General features: G+C 34.3%; 4 protein-coding genes and 1 pseudogene across 4 annotated transcripts; all 5 read right to left on the bottom strand.

Moving 5' to 3' along the window:
• Window positions 1-283: 283 nt before the first annotated feature.
• LOC111394094 lies at window positions 284-1,660 on the bottom strand. The gene is made up of 2 exons (XM_023019875.1): window positions 1,536-1,660; window positions 284-1,005 (listed from the first exon to the last, which is right to left on the bottom strand). The coding sequence occupies exons 1-2, from the start codon at window positions 1,622-1,624 to the stop codon at window positions 405-407; spliced, it is 690 nt and encodes a 229-aa protein (XP_022875643.1). The 5' UTR covers window positions 1,625-1,660; the 3' UTR covers window positions 284-404.
• A 5,439-nt stretch (window positions 1,661-7,099) lies between these two features.
• Window positions 7,100-7,852, bottom strand: LOC111393076. Its single transcript, XM_023018478.1, has 2 exons — window positions 7,782-7,852; window positions 7,100-7,661 (listed from the first exon to the last, which is right to left on the bottom strand). Exons 1-2 carry the CDS (start codon window positions 7,850-7,852, stop codon window positions 7,100-7,102), a joined length of 633 nt encoding a protein of 210 aa, XP_022874246.1.
• Window positions 7,853-15,042: 7,190 nt separating this feature from the next.
• On the bottom strand, window positions 15,043-23,885 carry LOC111393742. Its single transcript, XM_023019436.1, has 4 exons — window positions 23,699-23,885; window positions 19,512-19,558; window positions 15,845-15,918; window positions 15,043-15,724 (listed from the first exon to the last, which is right to left on the bottom strand). Exons 3-4 carry the CDS (start codon window positions 15,913-15,915, stop codon window positions 15,163-15,165), a joined length of 633 nt encoding a protein of 210 aa, XP_022875204.1. The 5' UTR covers window positions 15,916-15,918; window positions 19,512-19,558; window positions 23,699-23,885; the 3' UTR covers window positions 15,043-15,162.
• Window positions 17,226-18,421, bottom strand: LOC111393743 (annotated as a pseudogene).
• LOC111393744 (putative pentatricopeptide repeat-containing protein At5g59200, chloroplastic) lies at window positions 17,541-19,168 on the bottom strand. Its single transcript, XM_023019437.1, has one exon. It carries the CDS (start codon window positions 19,152-19,154, stop codon window positions 18,417-18,419), a length of 738 nt encoding a protein of 245 aa, XP_022875205.1. The 5' UTR covers window positions 19,155-19,168; the 3' UTR covers window positions 17,541-18,416.
• Window positions 23,886-24,865: the final 980 nt, after the last annotated feature.

The raw sequence follows: 24,865 nt of genomic DNA, 5'->3' as shown, positions 1-24,865 counted from the left end.
ATTTAGATTATTTTGGATTTCATTTTGAAAAGATCAACCGTTTTAACAAAACGATGGAATTGGACTAAAACAAGCTGAATATCATGGACAAAGCCCATGAGATCTGCTCGCTGGATCGTTTTCATAGAAAATAGACACAAAAATCTCAAAAAATGTATACTTCAAAATTTATTTTCCGACACCGATTCTCAATTCCACTTTTCTTGAATTCTTCTTCTTTTTGTATTGCTTCAATTCTCCAAAAAAGCTACAGCAAATATATATTCACAAAGAAAATCACCCATAAATTTCTTAAGAGTTTCAATGTTATTTTATTAATAACACATATTCGCATTTTACAAAAAATATATGAAAATATCGAAATATAAGAACACTTTAACCACTATTTCTCTCTAACTATTAGGCTACATAAAGAATGCTGCGTATATAGAAGTAGTAATATAAACCAGTAAGCCAGAACCTACGAACACAACCAGCGTTACAACGGCGTATACAGGTTCTTCTCCACAAGAAAGCACACCCAATTTCACCTGAACGAAATCCACAATCGAAAGCATCAGAAACACACATCCCATGATAGATCCAATGGCGGAGCCAAACAGTGCGTATTTGTGGAAAGATGAGTCGATATCAGCTTTATGAGGGTCGCTTGCATCTAAACTATTCAACAAGTTGATTGCCAGCTTCAGACTTTGTGCTATGAGGGAGGAAAAGAGAAAGAAACTGAACGAAATCACTTCGAAAACGATCAGTCTCCTGATTACGTTGGTGCTGGGGTTGCATGATTCTGGATTGCCGGCGCTGCCGGCTTGAGGCACAGTTAGGGAGAAGCCTATGAAGGTTGCCATGGTGAAGAGTGAGTTGACGTTCACTATGCCATCGAGGGCTGTTACGTGGACGCTCGTCTTGGACCTTCCCGTGGAAGTGGCAGCAGTGGTAGTGGTGGCAGGGACAGCGGCGACAGGGTTTTGTGTGTCTGTCGAAGCGTTTGATTGTGACTCAATTCTGTCCAAACAACAAAAGGAATTAGATCTCGAAAACAAGATTTAAATGAACGCATATAAAGGCGATCACTCTATAAAATGAAGTTTTTAGACGATGATTAAGGACACTTTTGGTATGGTTTCTTCTTCAATTTCTTGTAGAAGAGTTTTTTAAAGAAATCACCTTAGGTTAACTTTTCTTAAAAACTCTTCTAGATAGAAAAAAATACTTACAAAAAATTATCTGAACATATTTAAGAGTAAAGTCTCAGCGCCCGTTTGGCCCTCATTATTCCATATTGTAATGAGAAGAATAATAATTGTTTGGAGAACGTGTGATTAAAAAAGAAGAAAAGTTTTTGAATTTACGTGTAATATTATTTTATTAGAAAAATATGTAATTGATAAGAAAAAAGAGAAAAATGAATTATAATTTCATGGAGAATAATGGATTCGAAGGGGTAGAAACAATTTAAAATTTTTCAAAAATCTTGCCAAACAAACTCTATCATCAAATTATATATAATGAATTATAAAGAGAGAGAGGGGTACCCATCAATTGTCGGGGACAGGGGCGCCGGTGCTACATTAAACGAGTTATTTTTGGAGTTTCTCTGAGAGAGGCTATGTCTTGACAACATTTTGTTACAAGATTACGTGAAGAGATGCTTGCAATTTGTAATAGATGCATGTACTTATATATAGACTTGAGCATACCAATAATGTCTTTTTTCATCAATGCTACATTTTGTTTAATAATATATGTTCCACCATACATTATATTATTGTCTGAAGACTGGAACCCCGCCAGAATTGAATAATTTTAGACATGCCAAGCATTACAGGGTTAATTTTGTTAGAGATATGCCATTCTTGACCTACCCTATTTTGACTTTGAATTTTGTCTCCATTGGGCCCACAAATGTATGCTTCTTTTTAGTGATGGCATCGTGACAGGACAGGTTGTTAGAGATGTGTCATTCTTGACCTACCATATTTTGACTTTGAATCTTGTCTCCATTGGGCCCACAAAATGTACACTTCTTTGTAGTGATGGCAACGGGGCGGGACGGAGCGAGGACGGGATAACTTTTTGCCCCATTTGTTGCCCCGTTTAATTTTATTTATTTATTTTTTACATTTTCAAAGTTTCGAATTACATTATTATTAGAGGATAAAATACAAATTTAAAATGAGTTTTTAACGGATGAATTGTCTAGAAATAAATATATATTTTTTTTCCATGCCCCGCCCCGCGACGGGGTGGGTTTTTTTTGCCCCATTCGGAGCGAGGCGGGGTAAATTGTCATCACTGCTTCTTTGTGTCAACTTAAATTTTTTGAGAAGTGATTTTGCGAAAAATAATTTTTCTTATTTGAAGAATATTGTGTGGTTAAAAATGAATGCAGAGAAAAAGTAATTAAAAAAAATAAATCAATACCAGGTCGTAATTTCATAAGGTTTTGTTCCCTTTTTTGCTAGCCTCCTCGAATAGATCGAGAAAGAAGAAGAGAGGTTTTCAATTAATAATTGCTTCGACACAATTATATACTATCATAAGTTTATGATATTTTCTGTCATTTTAAAAATATATATGTATTCTCTACATTTTCTATAATTATAATATAACACGTGTTTTAAAATTTGTATTAAAACTAACTACTATGCCTAAAAAGGTTTTCCTCACAACTATTTTTTTTTAAAAAAAAAAAGAAGAAGAAGAAGAAGAATTCATCTCGATAAACATTCAAAAATCTAGAAAATGGTGAAAAATTGCATTTGAGGGAGTTGCTTTGGTTAACCATTGTTGTGATTACTAGTCTACAAAATAACACATCCGTTATATAAATTGCTTAATGCACATTTGACAAAAATTAAATTATAACTTAGCCGATCAAATATATGTTTTATTCATATATTTTATAGGACGTACAACTTATTTCAAACGCTATCAAATAAACACTTTAATATAACCAAAACTCATGTTGGAACTCGAGCCGAGTCAAAGATATTGAAGCAAGGGACTTGTTGGTTTACCTTTTCAACTCCAACAACACATGCACGCAAACTATCCTATGGAAAAATAAAGTAATGAACATACAAATTTGGTGCATTCAACTCGTAATTTAAAATATGTGAATGACAAATTCTAAAGTAATTAATACATAGTGCGGTTGTACCTAAAGAAGGCTAGCAGCCATTAATTTGTTTTCAAGTTCATCTGAGGCGGCCGGCTTAAATCACATGGATACACAAGTAACACGCAGAGAATATGTACAAATTAAATAAATATAAATTAATCCTCCTCAATTCTCCACTTAAAATACATTAATTAACCATTTCGCTGAAGCTTATTAGATGTATCAAATGTTCTCATTAAATATGAATTGGATTGATTTACTATTAATTAACGAACGTATACTTATTTAGATATCAATAAAATACTTCACAAGATGCATGATGGTGAGAGGATACGTAATGCGGCCACATGATACCTTAAATTAAATTTTTTCACTTGTCAAGTTTTCTAATTATTATCATAGAATCGAGGATGATTAAATCACTCACCCTCGATGACACTTGGAAATGTGGGATAGAGTTTAGAGGTACCACCAGCACAATCATTCAATGATTAACTTGTTGCCAAAAAAATTTGCCAAAGGATAAGACATGTTTCAAGTACCAAACTCATTGCCAGAAGGAATTCACCGAATGCTATAAGAGTGAAGAACAGGAAAAATCGTTCTTCTCAACAAGTTAAAGACTTAATATTAATTTATTTAAATTTCATATCTTAGTTCATCGTCTTCAAGACTTACAAGAGAGTGTATTACTTGGAACAACCCTTCAAACGTCAGCCTTTTCTAAGCATTCTTCTATGTACCTTTTTTCAAGATCAAATTAAATGAAAAGAGAGAAAATCTAAGTGATAAATTCGTATATACAACTGCCAAAGAAATTAAAGTCTCCTCTCTAATTATAAAATAAAAATATCACAACTTGTATTCTTAGGTAGAATGGGCAGTTGGACATTCAAGAGAAAACAAATCTCAACTTCAATAAAAAAAGTCTAAATTGAGATATTCAAACTTCGTTGGAATCTTAATTAAATAACCTTTTCAACTATATTATTTGTATAGGATATACGTTTATCCAGATTTTAGTTGAAATTAATTAAAACAATTCTACATATTGGAAATCGTCAGAACACTGATGACAGAAAATTTGACTTCACTTTTTTCAAGGATATTTGATGACATTCGTGTCCTGTGTCACTCGTAAATTTGTATTTTATGTTTCTTTTATTATGATATATACCAACGTTCGGTAAATTAAAAAAAAAAAAAATGGTTTCAATAAAATTGACCAATCCTCACAAATATTCAAGCCAAACCCACTCTACTGTCAATTGCATAATACAACGCAAAAGATAGGATTGAATAGACTGTAAGTAATTGAAAAATATTTAAAAACTTAAATTACATTTCTTAATATTGATATCAATGTTCATGCATTAGAATAAACACTGAATTTACTCTAAAATATTATGGATTCTGTTGGCTGGTGTATGACCCAAATTTCTATTGGGATTAGGATTGGATTGATAAATTGACAAAAGGAACAAGGGTTTTCTTGGTTTGGAAGTTTAGTAGAAAAAAGGATCAAAATTCATCAAAGATTGAAAGTTTGATTGGTAAAGGAACTTTGGATAATTGAAGACTTGGTTTTGGAGTTTTGGTTGAAATGGTCTTAAGAAGATTAAAGTATAGACTGGGAAGAAAAAGTTGACTTTTTTTGATAGCTAGGCGGCTAGTTGGGTCTCGAGTATCGGGGCTGAAAAATGGAGTAGAGAGCTGACGCATGCCTGGCGCAGGCATTTCACTCAAGAAGCAAAAGCTGCCTCCTACGCGTGTTCCAATTGGAGAGTCCTTTATCGATTCTATTTCTTTGCTTGAGTTGTATTTCATCTAAAACACTTATTGAGTTCCTATATATACTCCATGTGATATATAACATTGATAACCTTTTAGAATATACCAAAACATTGTATAGCATTGAAAAAACATCAAAGTGAGAGGATCTAGTTTAGAGAGAGAGAGAGAGCGAGAGAGAGAGAGAGAGAAGAGATCATTTTGTACTTCTTTGCCATTGATCATAGTGAATTCTCCGTCTTTGATGATGAATTTCTCGAGTTTGAGTTTCCACGTTAAATATTATGTTCTTGTGTGATTCATTTCATCTTGTCATATTTTCTTGGCTTTAATAATCATAACAAGTGGTATAAGTTCTATTATCAGGTTATTGCAAATTGGCTTGTTTTCTAACAAGTTGTATCAGAGCCCGGCGTTTTGGCAGTTCTTGGGAGAGTCTTGTCTTAAAGCAAGGTTTGATCAACTCAGAATGAGATTTGATTATTTCGAGATGGCAAGTATGAAGTTAAAAATTCAGCTTTTGGATTTCAACATGATTTTTTGTTATGACAGATTCTTGTTTGGATGTTGGAGGAGAAGTAATGTAAGGATCAAGCTATGTGTCTTGCAAGGTTTGATGATCATGTCTGATGCAATTGAATATTAGACCTCAAGAAATGTTCAGTGAGGTTGATATGATTGCTTATAGTTTGATAAGCATTGATCCAAATGGAGCCAGTAGTGATCGGGTTCTTGTAGGGATAATTCGAGCAGGTTTTGCAACTCAGGTAGAGTTGTGATGAAGGGATAGAAAAAGTCCTAGTTATATGTTTTGGAAGGTTTGACGATCACTTTGGATGTAGCTGCGACTTATGATTTGATAAGTGATAAATTAGTTAGTGTTTGTTGTGATCACGTTCCTCGTGATGATTCGAGCAATGATATTGAAGAACCTGTCATTAGCTCAGGTAGAGCTAGTTTTGATTTAGATAGACGGGTGGGTTGAGCAAGTTTGGCAATTCAAGTGGAGTTGAAAGTGAACAGAATAATTTAAGCATGTTTGGGGCCCAATGTAATTCTACTGGTAAGCATGGCTTGAATTTTGTTCGTAGTTGTTGAGTATACCCGAAGGGACATGGTAGAAGAAATGGAGTTTGAGTACTCTATTTGGAAAATTGCTTGAATAATAATTCTTTATATTGAAATTTGTATCAATATGAAAATTGTTAGAGTATGACCCAAATTCTTATTGGAATTAGAATTAGATTGGTTAATTGATAGACGAGCAAAAGTCTTCTTGGTTTGGAAGTTCCGTTGAAAAAAATTATCAAAGTTCATCAAGGATTAAAAGTTTGATTGGTAAAAAGATTTTGGATAATTAAAGACTTGGTTTTGAAATTCTGGTTGAAGTGATCTTGAAGAGATCAAATTATGGACCGAGAAGAAAACGTGGGTTGCTTTTCACTAGCTAGGCGCCTAGTTGGGGCTCGAGCATCAAGGATGGAAAACGTAGCAAAGAGATGGTGCCTTCCTGCCGCTAGTATTTTACTCAAGCAGCTAAGCTGTCGCCCACCTAGCAATCAAGTGGCAGTGTGTTCCAACTGACTGACAAGTTCTTTTTAAATTCTATTTCATTTTTAAGTTGTATTTTGTCCAAAACACTTGTAATGAGTTTTTATATCTATACTACGTGTGATGTATAACCTTGATAACCTTGTGAGAACATAGCAAAACATTGTATAGTATAGAGAGAACATCAAAATACGAGTATCTAGTTAGGTTGAGAGTCTTGTGTGCGAGATCCTCTTATACTTCTTTATTATTAATTATAGTGAATTCTCCATCCCTGCTCATGGATTTCCCGGATTTAGGTTTCCACGTTAAATCTTGTGTTCTTGTGTGATTCTTTTCATCTTGACATATCTCCTTGGCTTTAATATTTGTAACAAGTAGTATAAGTTCTATCACTGAATTATTGCAAATTGGCTTGTTTTCTAAGAGATTCAAACAAATAAATGTACACTTTCACGTTTATTCCACATCTAAACATTAATATAGGAAATACAATATTGATTATAGTTGGATCTAAATTTCCTACAAATTAACCAACATATATCTAAGATTACAAGTTGTGAGCAAATGAGTTATCTACTAGACATAGAGTTTAAGGTCAGATGATATCCCACTATTTCTGTCATTGTTTGATCACATAAAGAATGAAGCATATACAGAAGTGAAAATATAAACCAGTAGAGAAGAACCCACGAATACAACTAGTGTCACGACCCCGTACACGGGTTCACCCCCACAAGAAAGTACTCCAAGTTTCACTTGAATAAAATCCACGATGGAAAGTGTCAAAAACAAGCATCCCATGACGGATCCAGTGGCGGAGCCAAACAACCCGTATTTCAGAACAGAAGAGTCGATATCAGCTTTATGAGGGTCGCTTGCATCTAAACTGTTCAACAAGTTAATTGTGAGCTTGAGACTTTGGGCTATGAGGGAGGAAAAGAGAAAGAAACTGAAGGAAATGACTTCGAAAGCGATAAGTCTTCTGACTGTATCGATACTGGCATTGCACGATGCTGGATGCCCAGCGCTGCCATTTGCAGGTACCGTGAGGGAGAAACCGATGAAGATTGACATGGTGAAGAGCGAGTTCACATTTACTATGCCATCCAGGGCAGTTACGTGGATGCTAGTGTTAGACCGACCCACGATGGAGGGTTGTGCATCTTGTGAAGTCTTTGATTGCAACTCAATTCTGTTCAAATAATCGAGGGAATCAGTACAGTGTTTGTGAAAAAAATATACAAATAAAGAGCAAACAAAGTCTCACATCGACTAAATATGATTCGATAACGAGCGAGAAGGGATGTTTTACCCGTCAACGACTGTATCGTTCCTCGATGACTGAGCGGGTACTACGACGGAGAGCCTGTTTCCGGTGAACATTTTCTTGCAAGAATATTTAGGTAGTTGTAATGCCAGACATATATGCACTTATATATATATATATATTTCAGCATGGCAAGTTGAATACTTAAGCACATGCCAATAAAGAGGGAAATTTTTTATTGGAGGATGCGTTTCTTGACCATGTATAATTTACCATATTTGACGTTTGAAATATGGTCTCGACTGACGGACTAAGTCGAAAAAGCTGTTTAAACTTTTAAATATGCAGAAATCTTGCGCCGACCAACCCAAAAAATCTAGAATTAAGTCATTTGTACTTGTTTATTGATACTTTGGATTACTCGACCCCACCACTTCTCTCACATGAGATTGGGTCTCATGTGGGAGTCACAACGTGAGGTCCAACCTTCATATGAGAGGAGGAGGTGGGTACGAGTAAATGAAAGTGTGAACAAATAAGTACAAGTAGCATGACTCAAAAACCTATTACTATAAGAAATTATCAAAATGTCAATCTTGAAGTATATTTTGTCTTTAATTTACCTAATTTTTAGGATATGATGATACCAATGATAATATAATTTATCCATTGATGAATAAGGAGATATCTTGGCTTTGAACGACCCAGAAAACCTAATTTTGTAATGAAAATAATAAGGTCAATCTTGAAGTTCCTTACGTATGTTATCTTAACTTATTTACCTAATTAATTTCGGTATGGTAACTGCATTATTATCCATAATAATCCCATCATAAGTGTCCTTTAACCTCTTTATATTTTGAAATTTCTATTGTATAATTTAATATGACATCTCTTCTCTTGTCTTCGAACACCTTGAAATAGATTTGATTAAATAAATATGGTAAAAAAACATAATGCTTATACTTCAAAAACAATTGTGTAGTGTTGTTAATTTTGATTTCTTCAAACATCGCCAGCTATTGTCATTTGGCTGATAAGTGTATTTTATACATTTATTCAAGACTTTAAAATGATGACATTTAGTTGCTTTTTGAATAAATTATGGTCTAAATTATTTCATTTGGTGTTAAATAGGTAAAATTTAATGACGGTACAAGAAATTGAACGAAATAAGTAAAAGTTGACAAAATTGGAGAAAAAGGGCTAAATCGTAAGAGATCCAAAGTTCATGGACTAAAGTGAAAATACTCAAAAGTTGTGTCGAATCTCACGATGAAGATTCAAGAGTTCTCAGAGTCAATTGAATATAGAAAGACATCAAAAGGATGAAATATAATCAAATTATGATCACACATCAAGTTCCAATGCATCATTTTTAACTCATATTGCAACCCACTTTTGACATAGCAAATGATCGAATTTGAAAATGGTATCTAAAGCAAAGTTATAACCTTTTGAGTTAGCTTTCTAGCACATCTTGAATCTCCTCGATCGGATATAGGGAAAAAAGTTATAATGAAAAGACTGAAAGTTGTGCAATGCAATTGAATTGACCACAGCGCCTAGGCTCTATCCCGTAGCGCCCAAGTGCTACGTTTCTGATTTTTTTTCCCGAAAATCAGCGCTTAGGCGCTGCAATCATAGCGCGTAGGCGCTGCATGCGTAGCGCTTATGCGCTATCTGAATTTGTTCGAGGCGCTTAGGCGCTGTGTCGGGATTGTCTAGGGTGCGTTTTTAGGCCGTTTGAAGTCCATAAAAACTCTACTTTCTATACAAACGGAGGAGGCACCTATAAATATGTCTTTCTCACACTTTTGGAGGATTCTTCACACATTGAGAAGCAAGATAACATAATTGGAGAATCAAAAGAGAAGAATTGAAGAGAACAAAACAACAAGCAATTCAAGGGTTGAAGCATAAATTGGAAGGGAAAGGAATTCTTGGTGCAAGATTAACTTTTTCTTCTACATATTTAATTCTAAATCTGGTAATGTACTCTAAGATAATTTGTTATTTATCTTCTTTCATTATGCGTAGCTAAATCCTTTGTTAGGACAAACATTGTAACTGATTTGGGAACCTTTATTTCTTTTATTTGAGTCATTGTTTGTTGTAATTACATGTGTGGATCTTAATCATATTCTCAATGCTTTGAATTTTTTGGTCAATTATTCAATGATTTCGTGAACAATAATTGCCTAGAGATGCCGATTCTTATTTAAACCACATATTAAAATTCGGTAAATTAATATAATATATAGAGATACCTATATTAATTTCTGCGGTCCTATATGAATTCTTAGAACTATTATTTTGTTTAAATAATGTTGATTTGCATAAAGATATGAAATTGAATTATTTAAATAGGCTAAATGAGAAATCGAGAGAGGTAAATTGAATACCGTAGAAGAATTCGACCGAACATTAATTCAAATTTTATGAATCTCAATATTAGAAGTAAAAGTGACCAATAGGTGAAATTGTTCCGTCCTAATACCCATTTATTATTTGAATTCTCACTCATTTTCTGTTGCACTCACAAACTTTTAAGTAGTTAGAATAAAAATCACTTTTAATCATTGTTCTCGTTTATTTTCGTCAACTAGAAATTAGAAATAATAAATTTGGTATTAAAGAATAGTCCTTGTGGGAACGATAATCTGGACTTAAAATATCCACTTTACTACTTGTTACATCTGTCCACTTGCGGGATAAAATTGACAACAAGTTTTTGGCGCCGTTGTCGGGGACTATTTTCTTTAATACTGGTTTATTCATTTCTTACTTCTGTTTGATTTTTTTTTTCCTTTTTTTGTTCAAATGATCTACATGTTTTTTTTGCTCAATTGACAGGAAATAAGAAGAAGCAAGAGGTCAAATTTCATAATGATTAATTTCGACTTCAATGAAGATGACATGCTCTTTGGAGAATTTCTAATCAAACAAGAACTTAAAAGGTGGGGATATGATCAGCCAATTGAATTTGGTAAGGATGGTTGGCCAAAGGGATTAAACACCAAATCAATTGTTTATCCAGAGATCAGACTGACATTTGAATACTGTAGTACATCTCATTATACTAAAAATTGCTCGTATTTGGCAACTCTAGTGGAAGTGAAAGAACGTTATCCATAAGAAGAATATTTTGATTACAATGAAATAATTATAGGATATACAACTTATTTTAAACGCTATCAAATAAGCACTTTAATATAACCAAAACTCATGTTGGAACTCGAGCCGAGTCAAAGATGTTGAAGCAAGTGACTTGTTGGTTAACCTTTTCAACTCCAACAACACATGCACACAAACTATCCTATAGAAAAATAAAGTAATAAAGTAATAAACACACAAAGTTGGTGCATTCAACTCGTAATTTAAAATATGTGAATGACAAATTCTAAAGTAATTAATACATAGTGCGGTTGTACCTAAAGAGGGCTAGCAGCCATTAATTTGTTTTCAAGTTCATCTGAGGCGGCCGGCTTAAATCACATGGATACACAAGTAACACGCAGAGAATATGTACAAATTAAATAAATTTAAATTAGTCCTCCTCAATTCTCCACTTAAAATACATTAATTAACCATTTCGTTGAAGCTTATTAGATGTATCAAATGTTCTCATTAAATATGAATTGGATTGATTTACAATTAATTAACGGACATATACTTACTTAGATATCAATAAAATACTTCACACGATGCATGATGGTAAGAGGATACGTAATGCGACCACATGATACCTTAAATTAAATTTTTTTCACTTGTCAAGTTTTCTAATTATTATCATAGAATTGGGGATGATTAAATCACTCACCCTCGGTGACACTTGGAAATGTGGGATAGAGTTTAGAGGTACCACAAGCACAATCATTCAATGATTAACTTGTTGCCAAAAGAAATTTGCCAAAGGATAAGACATGTTTCAAGTACCAAACTCATTGCCAGAAGGAATTCACCGAATGCTATAAGAGTGAAGAACAGGAAAAATCGTTCTTCTCAACAAGTTAAAGACTTAATATTAATTTATTTAAATTTCATATCTTAGTTCATCGTCTTCAAGACTTACAAGAGAGTGTATTACTTAAAACAACCCTTCAAACGTCAGCCTTTTCTAAGCATTCTTCTATGTACCTTTTTTCAAGATCAAATTAAATGAAAAGAGAGAAAATCTAAGTGGTAAATTCGTATATACAACTGCCAAAGAAATTAAAGTCTCCTCTCTAATTATAAAATAAAAATATCACAACTTGTATTCTTAGGTAGAATGGGCAGTTGGACATTCAAGAGAAAACAAATCTTAACTTCAATAAAAAAGTCTAAATTGAGATATTCAAATTTCGTTGGAATCCTAATTAAATAACCTTTTCAACTATATTATTTGTTTAGGATATACGTTTATCCAGATTTTAGTTGAAATTAATTAAAACAATTCTACGTATTGGAAATCGTCAGAACACGGATGACAGAAAATTTGACTTCACTTTTTTCAAGGATATTTGATGGCATTCGTGTCCTGTGTCACTCGTAAATTTGTAGATATATACTCAACGTTCGGTGAATTTAAAAAAAAAAATTCAATAAAATTGACCAATCCTCACAAATATTCAAGCCAAACCCACTCTACTGTCAATTGCATAATACAACGCAAAAGATAGGATTGAATAGACTGTAAGTAATTGAAAATTATTTAAAAACTTAAATTACATTTCTTAACATTGATATCAATGTTCATGCATTAGAATAAACACTGAATTTACTCTAAAATATTATGGATTCTGTTGGCTGGTGTATGACCCAAATTTCTATTGGGATTAGGATTGGATTGATAAATTGACAAAAGGATCAAGGGTTTTCTTGGTTTGGAAGTTTGGTAGAAAAAAGGATCAAAATTCATCAAAGATTGAAAGTTTGATTGGTAAAAGAACATTGGATAATTGAAGACTTGATTTTGGAGTTTTGGTTGAAATGGTCTCGAGAAGATTAAAGTATAGATCGGGAAGAAAAAGTTGACTTTTTTTGCTAGCTGGGCGGCTAGTTGGGGCACGAGTATCGGGGCTGAAAAATGGAGTAGTGAGCTGATGCATGCCTAGCGTAGGCATTTCACTCAAGAAGCAAAAGCTGCCTCTCGCGTGTGTTCCAATTGGAGAGTCCTTTATCGATTCTATTTCTTTGCTTGAGTTGTATTTAATCTAAAACACTTATAATGAGTTCCTATATATACTCCATGTGATATATAACATTGATAACCTTTTAGAATATAACAAAACATTGTATAGCATTGAAAAAACATCAAAGTGGGAGGATCTAGTTTATAGAGAGAGAGAGAGAGAGAGAGAGAGAGAGAGAGAGAGAGAAGAGATCATTTTGTACTTCTTTGCCATTGATCATAATGAATTCTCCGTCTTTGATGATGAATTTCTCGAGTTTGAGTTTCCACGTTAAATATTATGTTCTTGTGTGAATCATTTCATCTTGTCATATTTTCTTGGCTTTAATAATCATAACAAGTGGTATAAGTTCTATTATTAGGTTATTGCAAATTGGCTTGTTTTCTAACAAGTGGTATCAGAGCCCAGGATTTTGGCAGTTCTTGGGAGAGTCTTGTATTAAAGTAAGGTTTGATCAACTCAAAATGAGATTTGATTATTTCGAGATGGCAAGTATGAAGTTAAAAATTCAGCTTTTGGATTTCAACATGATTTTTTGTTATGACAGATTCTTGTTTGGATGTTGGAGGAGAAGTAATGTAAGGATCAAGCTATGTGTCTTGCAAGGTTTGATGATCACGTTTGATGCGATTGAATATTAGACCTCAGGAAATGTTCGGTGAGGTTGATATGGTTGCTTATAGTTTGTTAGGCGTTGACTCAAATGGAGCCAGTAGTGATCGGGTCCTTATAGGGATAATTCGAGCAGGTTTTGCAACTCGGGTAGAGTTGTGCTAAAGGGATAGAGAAAGTCCTGGTTATATGTTTTGGAAGGTTTGACGATCACTTTGGATGTAGCTACGACTTATGATTAGACAAGTGATAAATTACTTAGTGTTTGTTGTGATCACGTTGCTCGTGATGATTCGAGCAATGATATTGAAGAACCTGTCATTGGCTTAGATGGAGCTAGTTTTGATTTAGATAGTCGGGTAGGTTGAGCAAGTTTGGTAATTCAAGTGGAGTTGAAAGTGAAAAGAATAATTTAAGCATTTTTGGGGGGCCAATGTAATTCTGCTGGTAAGCATGGCTTGAATTTTATTCGTAGTTGTTGAGTATGAAGGGACATGGTAGAAGAAGTGGACTTTGAGTACTCTATCTGGAAAATTGCTTGAAGAATAATTCTTTATATTGAAATTTGTATCAGCATGAAAATTGTTAAGAGTATGACCCAAATTCTTATTGGAATTAGAATTAGATTGGTTAATTGATAAACAAACAAAAGTCTTCTTGGTTTGGAAGTTCGGTTGAAAAAAAAGATCAAAGTTCATCAAGGATTAAAAGTTTGATTGGTAAAAAGATTTTGGATAATTAAAGACTTGGATTTGAAATTCTGGTTGAAGTGGTCTTGAAAAGATCAAATTATGGACCGAGGAGAAAATGTGGGTTGCTTTTCACTAGCTCGGCGCCTACTTGGGGCCCGAGCATCAAGGATGGAAAACGTAGAAAAGGGCTGGCGCCTTCTTGCCGCTAGCATTTTACTCAAGCAGCGAAGCTGTCACCCACCTAGCGATCAAGTGGTAGTGTGTTCCAATTGACGAGTCCTTTTTCGATTCTATTTCATTTCTTAAGTTGTATTTCATCCAAAACACTTGTAATGAGTTTTTATATCTATACTACGTGTGATGTATAACCTTGATAACCATGTGAGAACATAGCAAAACATTGTATAGTATCGAGAGAACATCAAAATAAGAGTAACTAGTTTATAGAGATAGACTCGTATATTTTGAGATAGGTTGAGAGTCTTGCGCGCGAGATCTTTTTGTACTTTTATATTATTGATTATAGTGAATTCCCCGTCCCTATTCATGGATTTCCCAGATTTTGGTTTCCATGTTAAATCTTGTGTTCTTGTGTGATTCTTTTTATCTAGACACATTTCCTTGGCTTTAATATTTATAACAAGTAGTATAAGTTCTATCACTAAGTTATTGCAAATTGGCTTGTTTTCTAAGAGATTCAAACAAATAAATGTACACTTTCACGTTTATTCCACATCTAAACATCAAACAAATAAATGTACACTTTCACGTTTATTCCACATCTAAACATTAATATAGGAAATACAATATTGATTATAACTGGATCTAAATTTCCTTCAAATTAACCAACATATATCTAAGATTACAAGTTGTGAGCACAAGAGTTATCTACTAGACATAGAGTTTAAGGTCAGATGATATCCCACTATTTCTGTCATTTTTTGATCACATAAAGAATGAAGCATATACGGAAGTGAAAATATAAACCAGTAGAGAAGAACCCACGAATACAACCAGTGTCACGACCCCGTACACGGGTTCACCCCCACAAGAAAGTACTCCAAGTTTCACTTGAATAAAATCCACGATGGAAAGTGTCAAAAACAAGCATCCCATGACGGATCCAATGGCGGAGCCAAACAACCCGTATTTCAGAACAGAAGAGTCGATATCAGCTTTATGAGGGTCGCTTGCATCTAAACTGTTCAACAAGTTAATTGTGAGCTTGAGACTTTGGGCTATGAGGGAGGAAAAGAGAAAGAAACTGAAGGAAATGACTTCGAAGACGATAAGTCTTCTGACTGTATCGATACTGGCATTGCATGATGCTGGATGTCCAGCGCTGCCATTTGCAGGGACCGTGAGGGAGAAACCGATGAAGATTGCCATGGTGAAGAGCGAGTTCACATTGACTATGCCATCCAGGGCAGTTACGTGGATGCTAGTCTTGGACCGACCCACGGTGGAGGGCTGTGCATCTTGTGAAGTCTTTGATTGCAACTCAATTCTGTTCAAATAATCGAGGGAATCAGCACATTGTTGGTAAAAAAAAAAAATACACAAAATAAAGAGCAAACAAAGTCTCATGTCGACTAGATATGGTAACGAGCGAGGAGGGAGGTTTTACCCGTCAATGACTGTATCGTTCGGCGAGGACTGAGCGGGTACTACGACGGAGAGCCTGTTTCCGGTGAACATTTTCTGGCAAGAATATTTAGGTAATTGTAATGCCAGACATATACGCACTTATATATATAATTCAGCATGGCAAGTTGAATACTTGTGCACATGCCAATAAAGAGGGAAATTTTTTATTGGAGGATGCGTTTTTTGACCATGTATAATTTACCCTATTTGACGTTTGAAATATGGTCTCGACTAAGTCAAAAAAGCAGTTTAAACTTCAAAATATGCAGAAATCTTACGCCGACCAACCCAAAAAACCTATTTCCGTAATAAATTATCAATATCTTTAATTATCCATTAATGAATAAGGAGATATCTTGGAGATGAACGACCCAAAAAACCTAATTTTGTAATGAAAATAATAAGGTCAATCTTGAAGTTCCATACGTATTTTATCTTAACTTATCTACCTAATTAATTTCGGTACAATAACTGCATTATTATCCATACATAATCCCATCATAAGTGTCCTTTAACCTCTGTATATTTTGAAATTTCTATTGTATAATTCAATATGACATCTCTTCTCTTGTCTTCAAACACCTTAGATTATATTTGATTAAATAAATATGGTAAAAAAACATAATGTTTATACTTCAAAAATAATTGTGTAGTGTTGTGAATTTTGATTTCTTCAAACGTCGCTAGCTATTGTCATTTCCATTAGCATTAGCCATTGTCACCAACGATGGCCACAATTTTGTGTTCCAAAATCTCTTAAAAATGGTTGTACTTAAAGCCGCCAAATCCTAGGGCTTAACCCTGGACAGACAGTGGAAACTACCAAACTGGAGTATGGTAGGTTTGAAACTATTATTTGTTTTTTTTTTTTCTTCTAAACAAAGTTCCTGTGCTACTGTGGACATCTATGAGACAAATAGCAATATGGTAAGGTTCCCACATTGTACGGAAGAAGCCAGAGAAATTTCCATCAAATGGGAGGCAAGCTTGAATGAGATTAGATGTTATATCAATCAAGCTTTGAACGAATTATTATTCATTTTAAGTACACTCTTGACACTTGCTTGGGATGCCTTTCTTGAATCTTGATCTCGAAAACACATAGACGATGATAACTAGTTCTCGATAATAAATGCATAAGATCAGGAAAGAGAACAACAGCATCTAAAGATTAATTCATTTGGACGAGTGAACCTTTAATAACAATTTTCAAAGAGCATCCTAGAAACACAGTGAAGTGGAATTTTGCTCATAACAAAGATGAAAAGCATAGCCATCTGATTTCATGTCATATCCGTTGTTCGACTACACTCCTTGTTCAGGGCTTGTCATGGACTTCACACGTGCAAGTTGCTTGGCAAACCAATTATGAAGCACTTCCTTTACCAATAATCACCGCAAGAACAAACACCATTTTGAAAATGGTGAAACCTATTTCTATCTCTCACAACAATTCTTCTTCCAGTAATCTTCGAAATGAGCTAGATCACAGAATGGCAATCATTGCAAACTCTTAGATTTTTTATGATCCTTAAACTGCACTGTGGTTCAGTCGATATTAAGCCATAACATATTGCTAGCCTCTCACTGTGTATGGCTAAAGCACATTCCTTCTCTCGATTGGTAACATCCTGAGACACCACCTCTATTTGCGGATTGTAACCTTCTGACCTCAGTATTTCATTCAACTCCTCCAATTTTCTGTATATCACTTCCTTTTGATGGTGTCTAATGTCTCCCAGAAAGAAGTCGTGAATCTCATTATTCACTTCAATTGAACTGCAACCTGGTTCTTTCTGTCCACCACCTTCTTTCAACATTGCCCGCACTGGTGCAGCCCCTTCGCATTTATTCCAAGAAGCATATGCGTTAGCCAGAAGAATATAAGTTCCAGTATCAGCATGCCCACTATCTAATAGAATTTTCGCAACCTGTTCTCCAAGTTCATTATTTTGATGAACTTTGCAGGCATTTAAGAGTGATCCCCATATTATATGGTCTGGGGATAATTCCATATTCTGTATGTATCTGAAAGCCTCCTCAAGATGTCCTACACGACCCAAAAGATCAACCATGCAACCATGGTGTTCAATCTGCGGTTCAAGCCCATACTCAATTTTCATACTTGCAAAAATTTCAATACAATCGTCCACCAATCCCCCATGACTACAAGCATTAAGAACACCAACAAAGGTAATGTTAGTTGGTCTTAATCCGTGCTTTATCATCATTCGGAACATCTCAACAGCCTCTACGCTCTTCCCGTGCAACGCAAACCCCATGATCATGGAATTATAAATTGTGACCTCTCTCTCTTTTATCCCCTCGAACACTCTCTCGGCTTCTTTAATACTCCCACACCTTGCATACATATTAATCAGGGCTGAACCAACGAAATAATTAACCTCAATATCATACTTCTCAATGTAAGAATGAATCCATCTACCAAGCTCCAATGCTCCCAATTGTGCACAAGCAGATAAAACACAAACAACCGTAACTTCATTCCCTCTCACGCCTTCCCTTTGCATCTGCCTGAATATCTCCAGCGCCTAATTCATTTCCCCATTCCGTACAAGCCCATCAATCATTGCTGTCCAGCAAACCGTATCCTTAATCCTCACCAAATCAAAAACATCACAGGCCTTTTTCACAAACCCACAATCAAGATAGGAGGATATCATTACCGTTAATGCAACAATATCTCTGGGCATTTCATCAAACACCCTCTTCCTATTTTCGAATTCTCCACATTTTCCATTAAACTCCAGCAGTTTAAGTTTAACCGATCTGTTCGAACACAGCCCAAGTTTCGCAGACTGAGCATGAACTCCCCTACCCGTTCTCATATCCCCGTAAAACCCACATGCCTTTAATACAGAGCTAATTACATAATTATCCGGCATAACAAAATTTTCAATCATTTGCATATACACTCTAATGCCATGATCATATAACCTAGATAACACAAACCCGTCAATAAGAGCGGTACAGAGAGAGACATTAGGCTTTGAGAACTGTTCGAAGATCTTGAGAGCATAATCAATGGCATTAAATTTGGAGCAAACACGAAGGAGCTCAAATACAATAAAAACGTCGTCTTCTTGGCCATTTTTAATGATATAAGCGTGAATTGGAGTAATTTCGTTGTTATTTCTGCATTTTTGTAGAAGAGATACGGCCTTCTTACGGTGCTTAGAATTAGAATAGTTGGGATTTGAATTCGAGATGGTGTTTGGAGGGAAGAGAAGCGCGGGCCCAAGCCCAATGGCTTGCGCAAAGCAATTCATCGACCTTCACGCTAATTCTGAGCCCTTAGGGTGTGTTTGATTACATTTATTTTTCATGGAAAATATCAGTTTTCCATCCAAATTTTCACTTTGAGTGTTTGATTGCTATTTTTTTCCATGGAAAATATTTTCCAACTTTTGAAAATATGCCTAATTTTCCTTGTTTTTAAGGAAAATATTTTCCTTGGATAGAGGTGGTTTTTATTTTCCACAAAAGATGGAAAATATTTTCTTTTCTAGGTAATATTTTCCATGTCAATCAAACACACCCTTAGTTCCTATTAAATTGCCATTTCAAAAGGGAAAATTGCAGTTGAGATATCAAATCTTTTGTTTATTAGCAGACTTGATCCAAACCTTTCGTTTGTGCCACCGAAAGTACCAAATCTTCAAAAAATTCACACCTGCAGTCCAACAGAAACCATTAATTTGACTGTTATTGACAAAAAATCAAAGACTTAACCAATTGTTAACTGATTTTTAAAGGGGCAAATGTGTAACTTTATATTTTTCATATAAAAAATTAAAATAAAAGAAATCCACTTCATCTTCTCCACTTCACCCTACAAACACCCACCCTAGAACCAGGAACCCTTCACATCCCGACCCACCACCCGACAGCCCAACACCACCCCATCCGTCACCATTTCTGCAATTGACGACATGGTTAGCAATCCTCATTTGTTCCAATTCGAAGCAAATTTAGGGAAATTGGTAGCCTTCAAATTCTCCAAATAAAGCTATCAAAACTAACAGCGTCCCCCCTTCACTGCCTTAGAAACCCACCAAACATAACTCAATTTTACCCGAACTCAAGCGCATAAAGTCATTTTCTACCTTATATTGCTAATGGTCCTGCAGATTAAATAAAACCAGCCCAAGATAGACGTTTGCAAAATCTTGGAATTAGCTTCAAAATAGAGGTGAATAGTGCGAAATTTTTGTTCCAATTTAGATCTGGGGAAGTGTTTGTTTTGCCCCCAATGAGCTAGGGTGTATGTTAATTGAAAATCGGTGAATGTCCAGGTTTAAAAATTTTTGCAGTTAGCATTTGTTGAAGGTGGGGAGTGGTTGTGGAAGGAGCAGTGGCGACGACATGGAGTGGGTAGCATTTGCACTGGCTAGGGATTGGTGGTGGAAGGAATGATGGCGTCGGCATGGGGCGGGTAGCGTCGACGACGACGATTAACGGGGTTGGGGAATAAGATAATGTTTGTATTTGGTCTTTTTTTTATTTGATTATCAATTATAATTGTGTTTTTTTATTGGAAAATGTAAGATTACCATTACATCCTATTAAAATTAGTCAAAATTATGGTCAATATTAATTCTCTGGTCAACTAACAGCCAAAACTAACGGTTTCTGTTACTTTGGACTTCGGATGCGAATTTTTTGAAGGTTTGATACCTTCGGTGACACAAATGAAAGGTTTTGATGAAGTATGCTAATAAAAGAAAGGTTTGGTATCTCGGCTACAATTTTTTCTATCAAAAAATAAAATTAAAAAAGAGAGAAAATTATAACATGATCAGATAGTCTATTATTTAAAATTTAAAAGGTTATTATTATACTTGGAATAGTTATTTTCATCCACCATTATTATATATATTCCACTCTAAATATATTTCCATTAAATTTTTTTAAAAAGTATCATAATCGTTCATATTACATTCCTAAATTATTCTTATTAAATTCATGCATTTAAACATTATACATCTACACCATTTTTATATATCTATATCACTCTAAATCTATCTTTATTACAATTTTATAATTTTAAAAAATTATTATATTCATCCTCATTTCATTTCAACTTTACTCTTATTATATTAATTGCAATATAAAGGAACCGTATTACGCAATGAACAATAGATTCAAAAGGAATGCACTGGTCAAACTAACAAGAGAAATCAGAAAATAAAAGGGCGTTGAAACATAGAGACAACTTCTAACTTTTTGCACCGAAGTTGAATATCTTGATATTCTAAACAATACTACCGTTCCTAAAGAATTTCAATGAAACCTTGAGGGTTAATTCGAGGGCATAGGCGTGCGACACAATGGACATAGGTTGTTCTTCGCTAGCCAAGTGATTATACACGTAGAATGATAAGCATGCAAGCATGGTAAGAAGGATATTTCTTCTCCAACACAAGGCTTGTTCAAACAAATACAACACTCTTCTTGTTCCGAATTATCAATTTCTACTTTAACCTTCTCCAACGATTGAATGAATGACGGATTTTCACTCCAGAACCTACACACAATGGACCTCTCCCTGGCATCCTCAACAGTTTCATCCTCTTGTTGTACAATATAAACCTTAATGGACACAAGCATTGCGAATGTTGTCCTACCAGCGTTAATTGGATCCGCCCTTATTTGATTAGGAAAATCCATAATGTCCCGTACCAATCTTTGCCTTACATCATCATCACACACCCAAAGACGCATAAAAACTGTATCTAAATGATTTTGAGGGTCCATAAGGTTGTAAGAAAGCATGTAAAAACCCCTGTAGTGTGAACCTAATGTTTCCTCGTCATCAGCTTGACCAGGACTTTGTCTTTTTTTCAGTATATATGTTATTACGATGTTATAATAAACATCATCTGCAGGATTGGGTGGAATGGCGTCATTGTCATGTTGGGACAATTGGTATTCATAATAATATCTTTGGGAAGAAGACATTTAGTTCGATTTTAGTACGGAAAATAGGGTTCTCCAAAGATTACAAATCAGGTCAATAATGAGGCTACGAAGACAATACATATTCCATAGGGAGGTATATATAGCAGTGAATCTGCCTCTTTGTTCGTATCACAGCAGGAATCGGTTTCTTCAAAGAAGGACAAAGCAACGGATAATTCCTAATTCCCTCCAAACTCCTAATCCTAATTCTATACTGTCATATTTTTGTGTCATATTTAGACGCCAAAGCGAAATATTATTACATAATTAGTTACAACATATTTTCCATAGTAGTAGTTGAATATCTGACCTTACACTTTTAGTTGTATTTTTTTTATTATTATTATTATTTTTATTATTTTTTATATGGTGACAGTTTTTTTTGGACAACTTATACAATTATTAATTATAATAAAAGTTAAACGATGGAACAACTTATTTTAAGTCAAAATTCGTAATCATTGTTAAAAGGAGCTAATTTTGTGGTTGACTTGAAGTCGGACATCCAAGAAACCCTCGCTCATACGAATTGCAGCTTTACCGGAATAATGGCTCCCTTAAGATAACATTATCGTATCTTAAATTCTTAATTATTTTAAATCTCTAATTCTAGATTTAGGTGTTTCCAATTGAGAATTTAATAAAATTTATTAAAATCTAGATGTCCTCAACTAAGTTTTAATGAATTTCTATGAAATCTTTTAAAAATTAAAAAGGGGGATTTTCAAATATTTGGATGGATTTCAAACTTAAAAATACGCATAATAAACTCTTTTGAAATTTTACAGTTTGTAATGAGATTCTTATGGATTTTGTGGAAATCTATTTAAATTTACGTAATTCACTAGAATTTATATATATTTAAACTTAAAAAAAGGGTATTGCTATTTAAATTCAAAATTTTTATATATACATCCACTTTTAAAAAAATAATTATATTATATATTTTATCTTATGTAAATTTACCTAAATAGATATATATAAATTAAATAAAAATACTTTTTTTTTCTAAATTCATCCACTAATATTTATTTTCATAAATTCTTTTAAACTTTCTTATATTCTTTTAGAGTTTGTGTTTGACTAAAATTTTAATAATTATAAAACATTATCTTTAACTAAAATCATAAAACCCTAATCATAAAATATCCTCTTCAATAGAAAAAAAAATAGAAGAAGAAGGAGAAGAAAATCAACACATTATTAGAGTTATAATTTTTTTCATGACATGAAAATTGGATTCTTACTTTTTATGTTTTTTAAGTATTGATTTGACAGAAGAAAATATATGAGAAATTTCAAAATAAGGTTATGTATCCAAATATTCTTACATTATAAAAGGGCACAAACTTAAAATTATCAATCGAAATAAAAACAACCAAAATTATGAGTTTATAAGCAAAAAAAGTTAATTAATATATGATTCGAGAAGGAATTTGTGTGGTTGTTTAAGCAGTATACTTTTGAAAGAATCCTTTAAATTCAGAAAAATAAAAATAAAAATAAAAAGAGAGAGATTTATTAACATTTATATCTAAATATTAAAGCACCGATATTGCAATATAGAAAATAAAAAGTAAGAACTAGATTAAATGATGATAATGATTGAATAATATAGTGATTTTCGAAATTGTATTACAAATGTATTTATAATGGATGAATATATAAACTCTGTATGGATCTATAATATTTAAATGAATGAATTTAATAAGGACAATATTGAAATTTTACGAGGATGAAAATAGTAATTGTTTTAAAATGTTAATATTTTAATAGAGATGTACATAGAGTGAGATGCATATATAAAGCGTTGAATGTAAATAATGGTATCTGATGCTACCAAAAATTGTACCTGATAAGCCTCCCGAACTTGAGGACTGAGAAAGAGCACGAACAAAGTCTTCCAGTACCTGAAACAAAGGCAACGAGATGTGCTCTCGTCCCCTTTCAATGCTTAAGTCAGACAGGAAATTTATATGAGAACATATATTGAAATAGTATGTTAAAGCGTACCTAAATAATGGACTTAGGTTATGTATTTATAGAGGTAGATAATGTACTCCTAGTAGGATTGAATTAATTGGATGTCCTTATCCAATAGAGTCCTACTTGATAAGAGTATTTTATTTGTAATATAATTGCATGACCAATGATACTATTGTTGACATAGAGTTCTTGTGGACGTAGGAGTCCTGGGTTGAGGTGTTTGAATCATATTAGAGTTTTTAGAAGGTAAGACTTCTTATGGGTTTGACAAAAGGGGTGTTCAGTATGAAGGGAATAGCTCGAGAACTCATGAACCCCGTATATTAAAAGGATGCTCGAAGACTTATGCCTAAGGATACTATCGACTAGATCACGATGATGCAAGTCGCCATTCCTTGGGTGTATTACCCGAGGACTATGTGCCCCAACATGTGATGAGCAAGACCCTATAAGTCCTTGGGAGAATCACCTCGGGAGGTTGCTAAAAGTGACTACATCACTGGCCCCCGTGCATCCATGTTAGAGGCTTGCGCGATATACAAGTTTCTGAAATGAGATGTACAAGCATGTCGGGTGATGGGTATGCTCATGCCAAGAGATAGGAGAGCTGATGCCAAGATAAGGGCGTGCTCATGCCTAGAGGTTGGCGAGCTCATGCCAAGGTATAAGCGTGCCAAAGCCTAGAGGTCAGCCAGCTCATGCCAAGGAGTTGTCATGCTCATGCCTAGAGGTTGGCATGTTGATGCCAGGGATTAGGCCTAATCACGATAAAGAGTTGGCGAGCTCATGCCAAGGAGTGGTCATGCTCGTGCTTAGAGGTTAGCATGGTCATGCTAAAGAGTTCGTGAGTTCATGACGAGTTGATAGGCACTCTCGACCCCTATCTTATTAAAAATTTGAAGGAAATGGGCTCGACCGAGCTCATTAAAAATTTTTGGAGAGGTTTAGACCCTGACCTCGTCAAAAATTTTGAAAGAGGAGAGCTCGACCTCGAGCTCATTAATTTTTAAAGGAAGGGCTCGGTCCCTATCTT

Source organism: Olea europaea, chromosome 4 (genome assembly GCF_002742605.1).
Source record: "Olea europaea var. sylvestris chromosome 4, O_europaea_v1, whole genome shotgun sequence".
Taxonomy (NCBI): domain Eukaryota; kingdom Viridiplantae; phylum Streptophyta; class Magnoliopsida; order Lamiales; family Oleaceae; genus Olea; species Olea europaea.
This window is presented reverse-complemented; position numbering and strand designations above follow the sequence as displayed.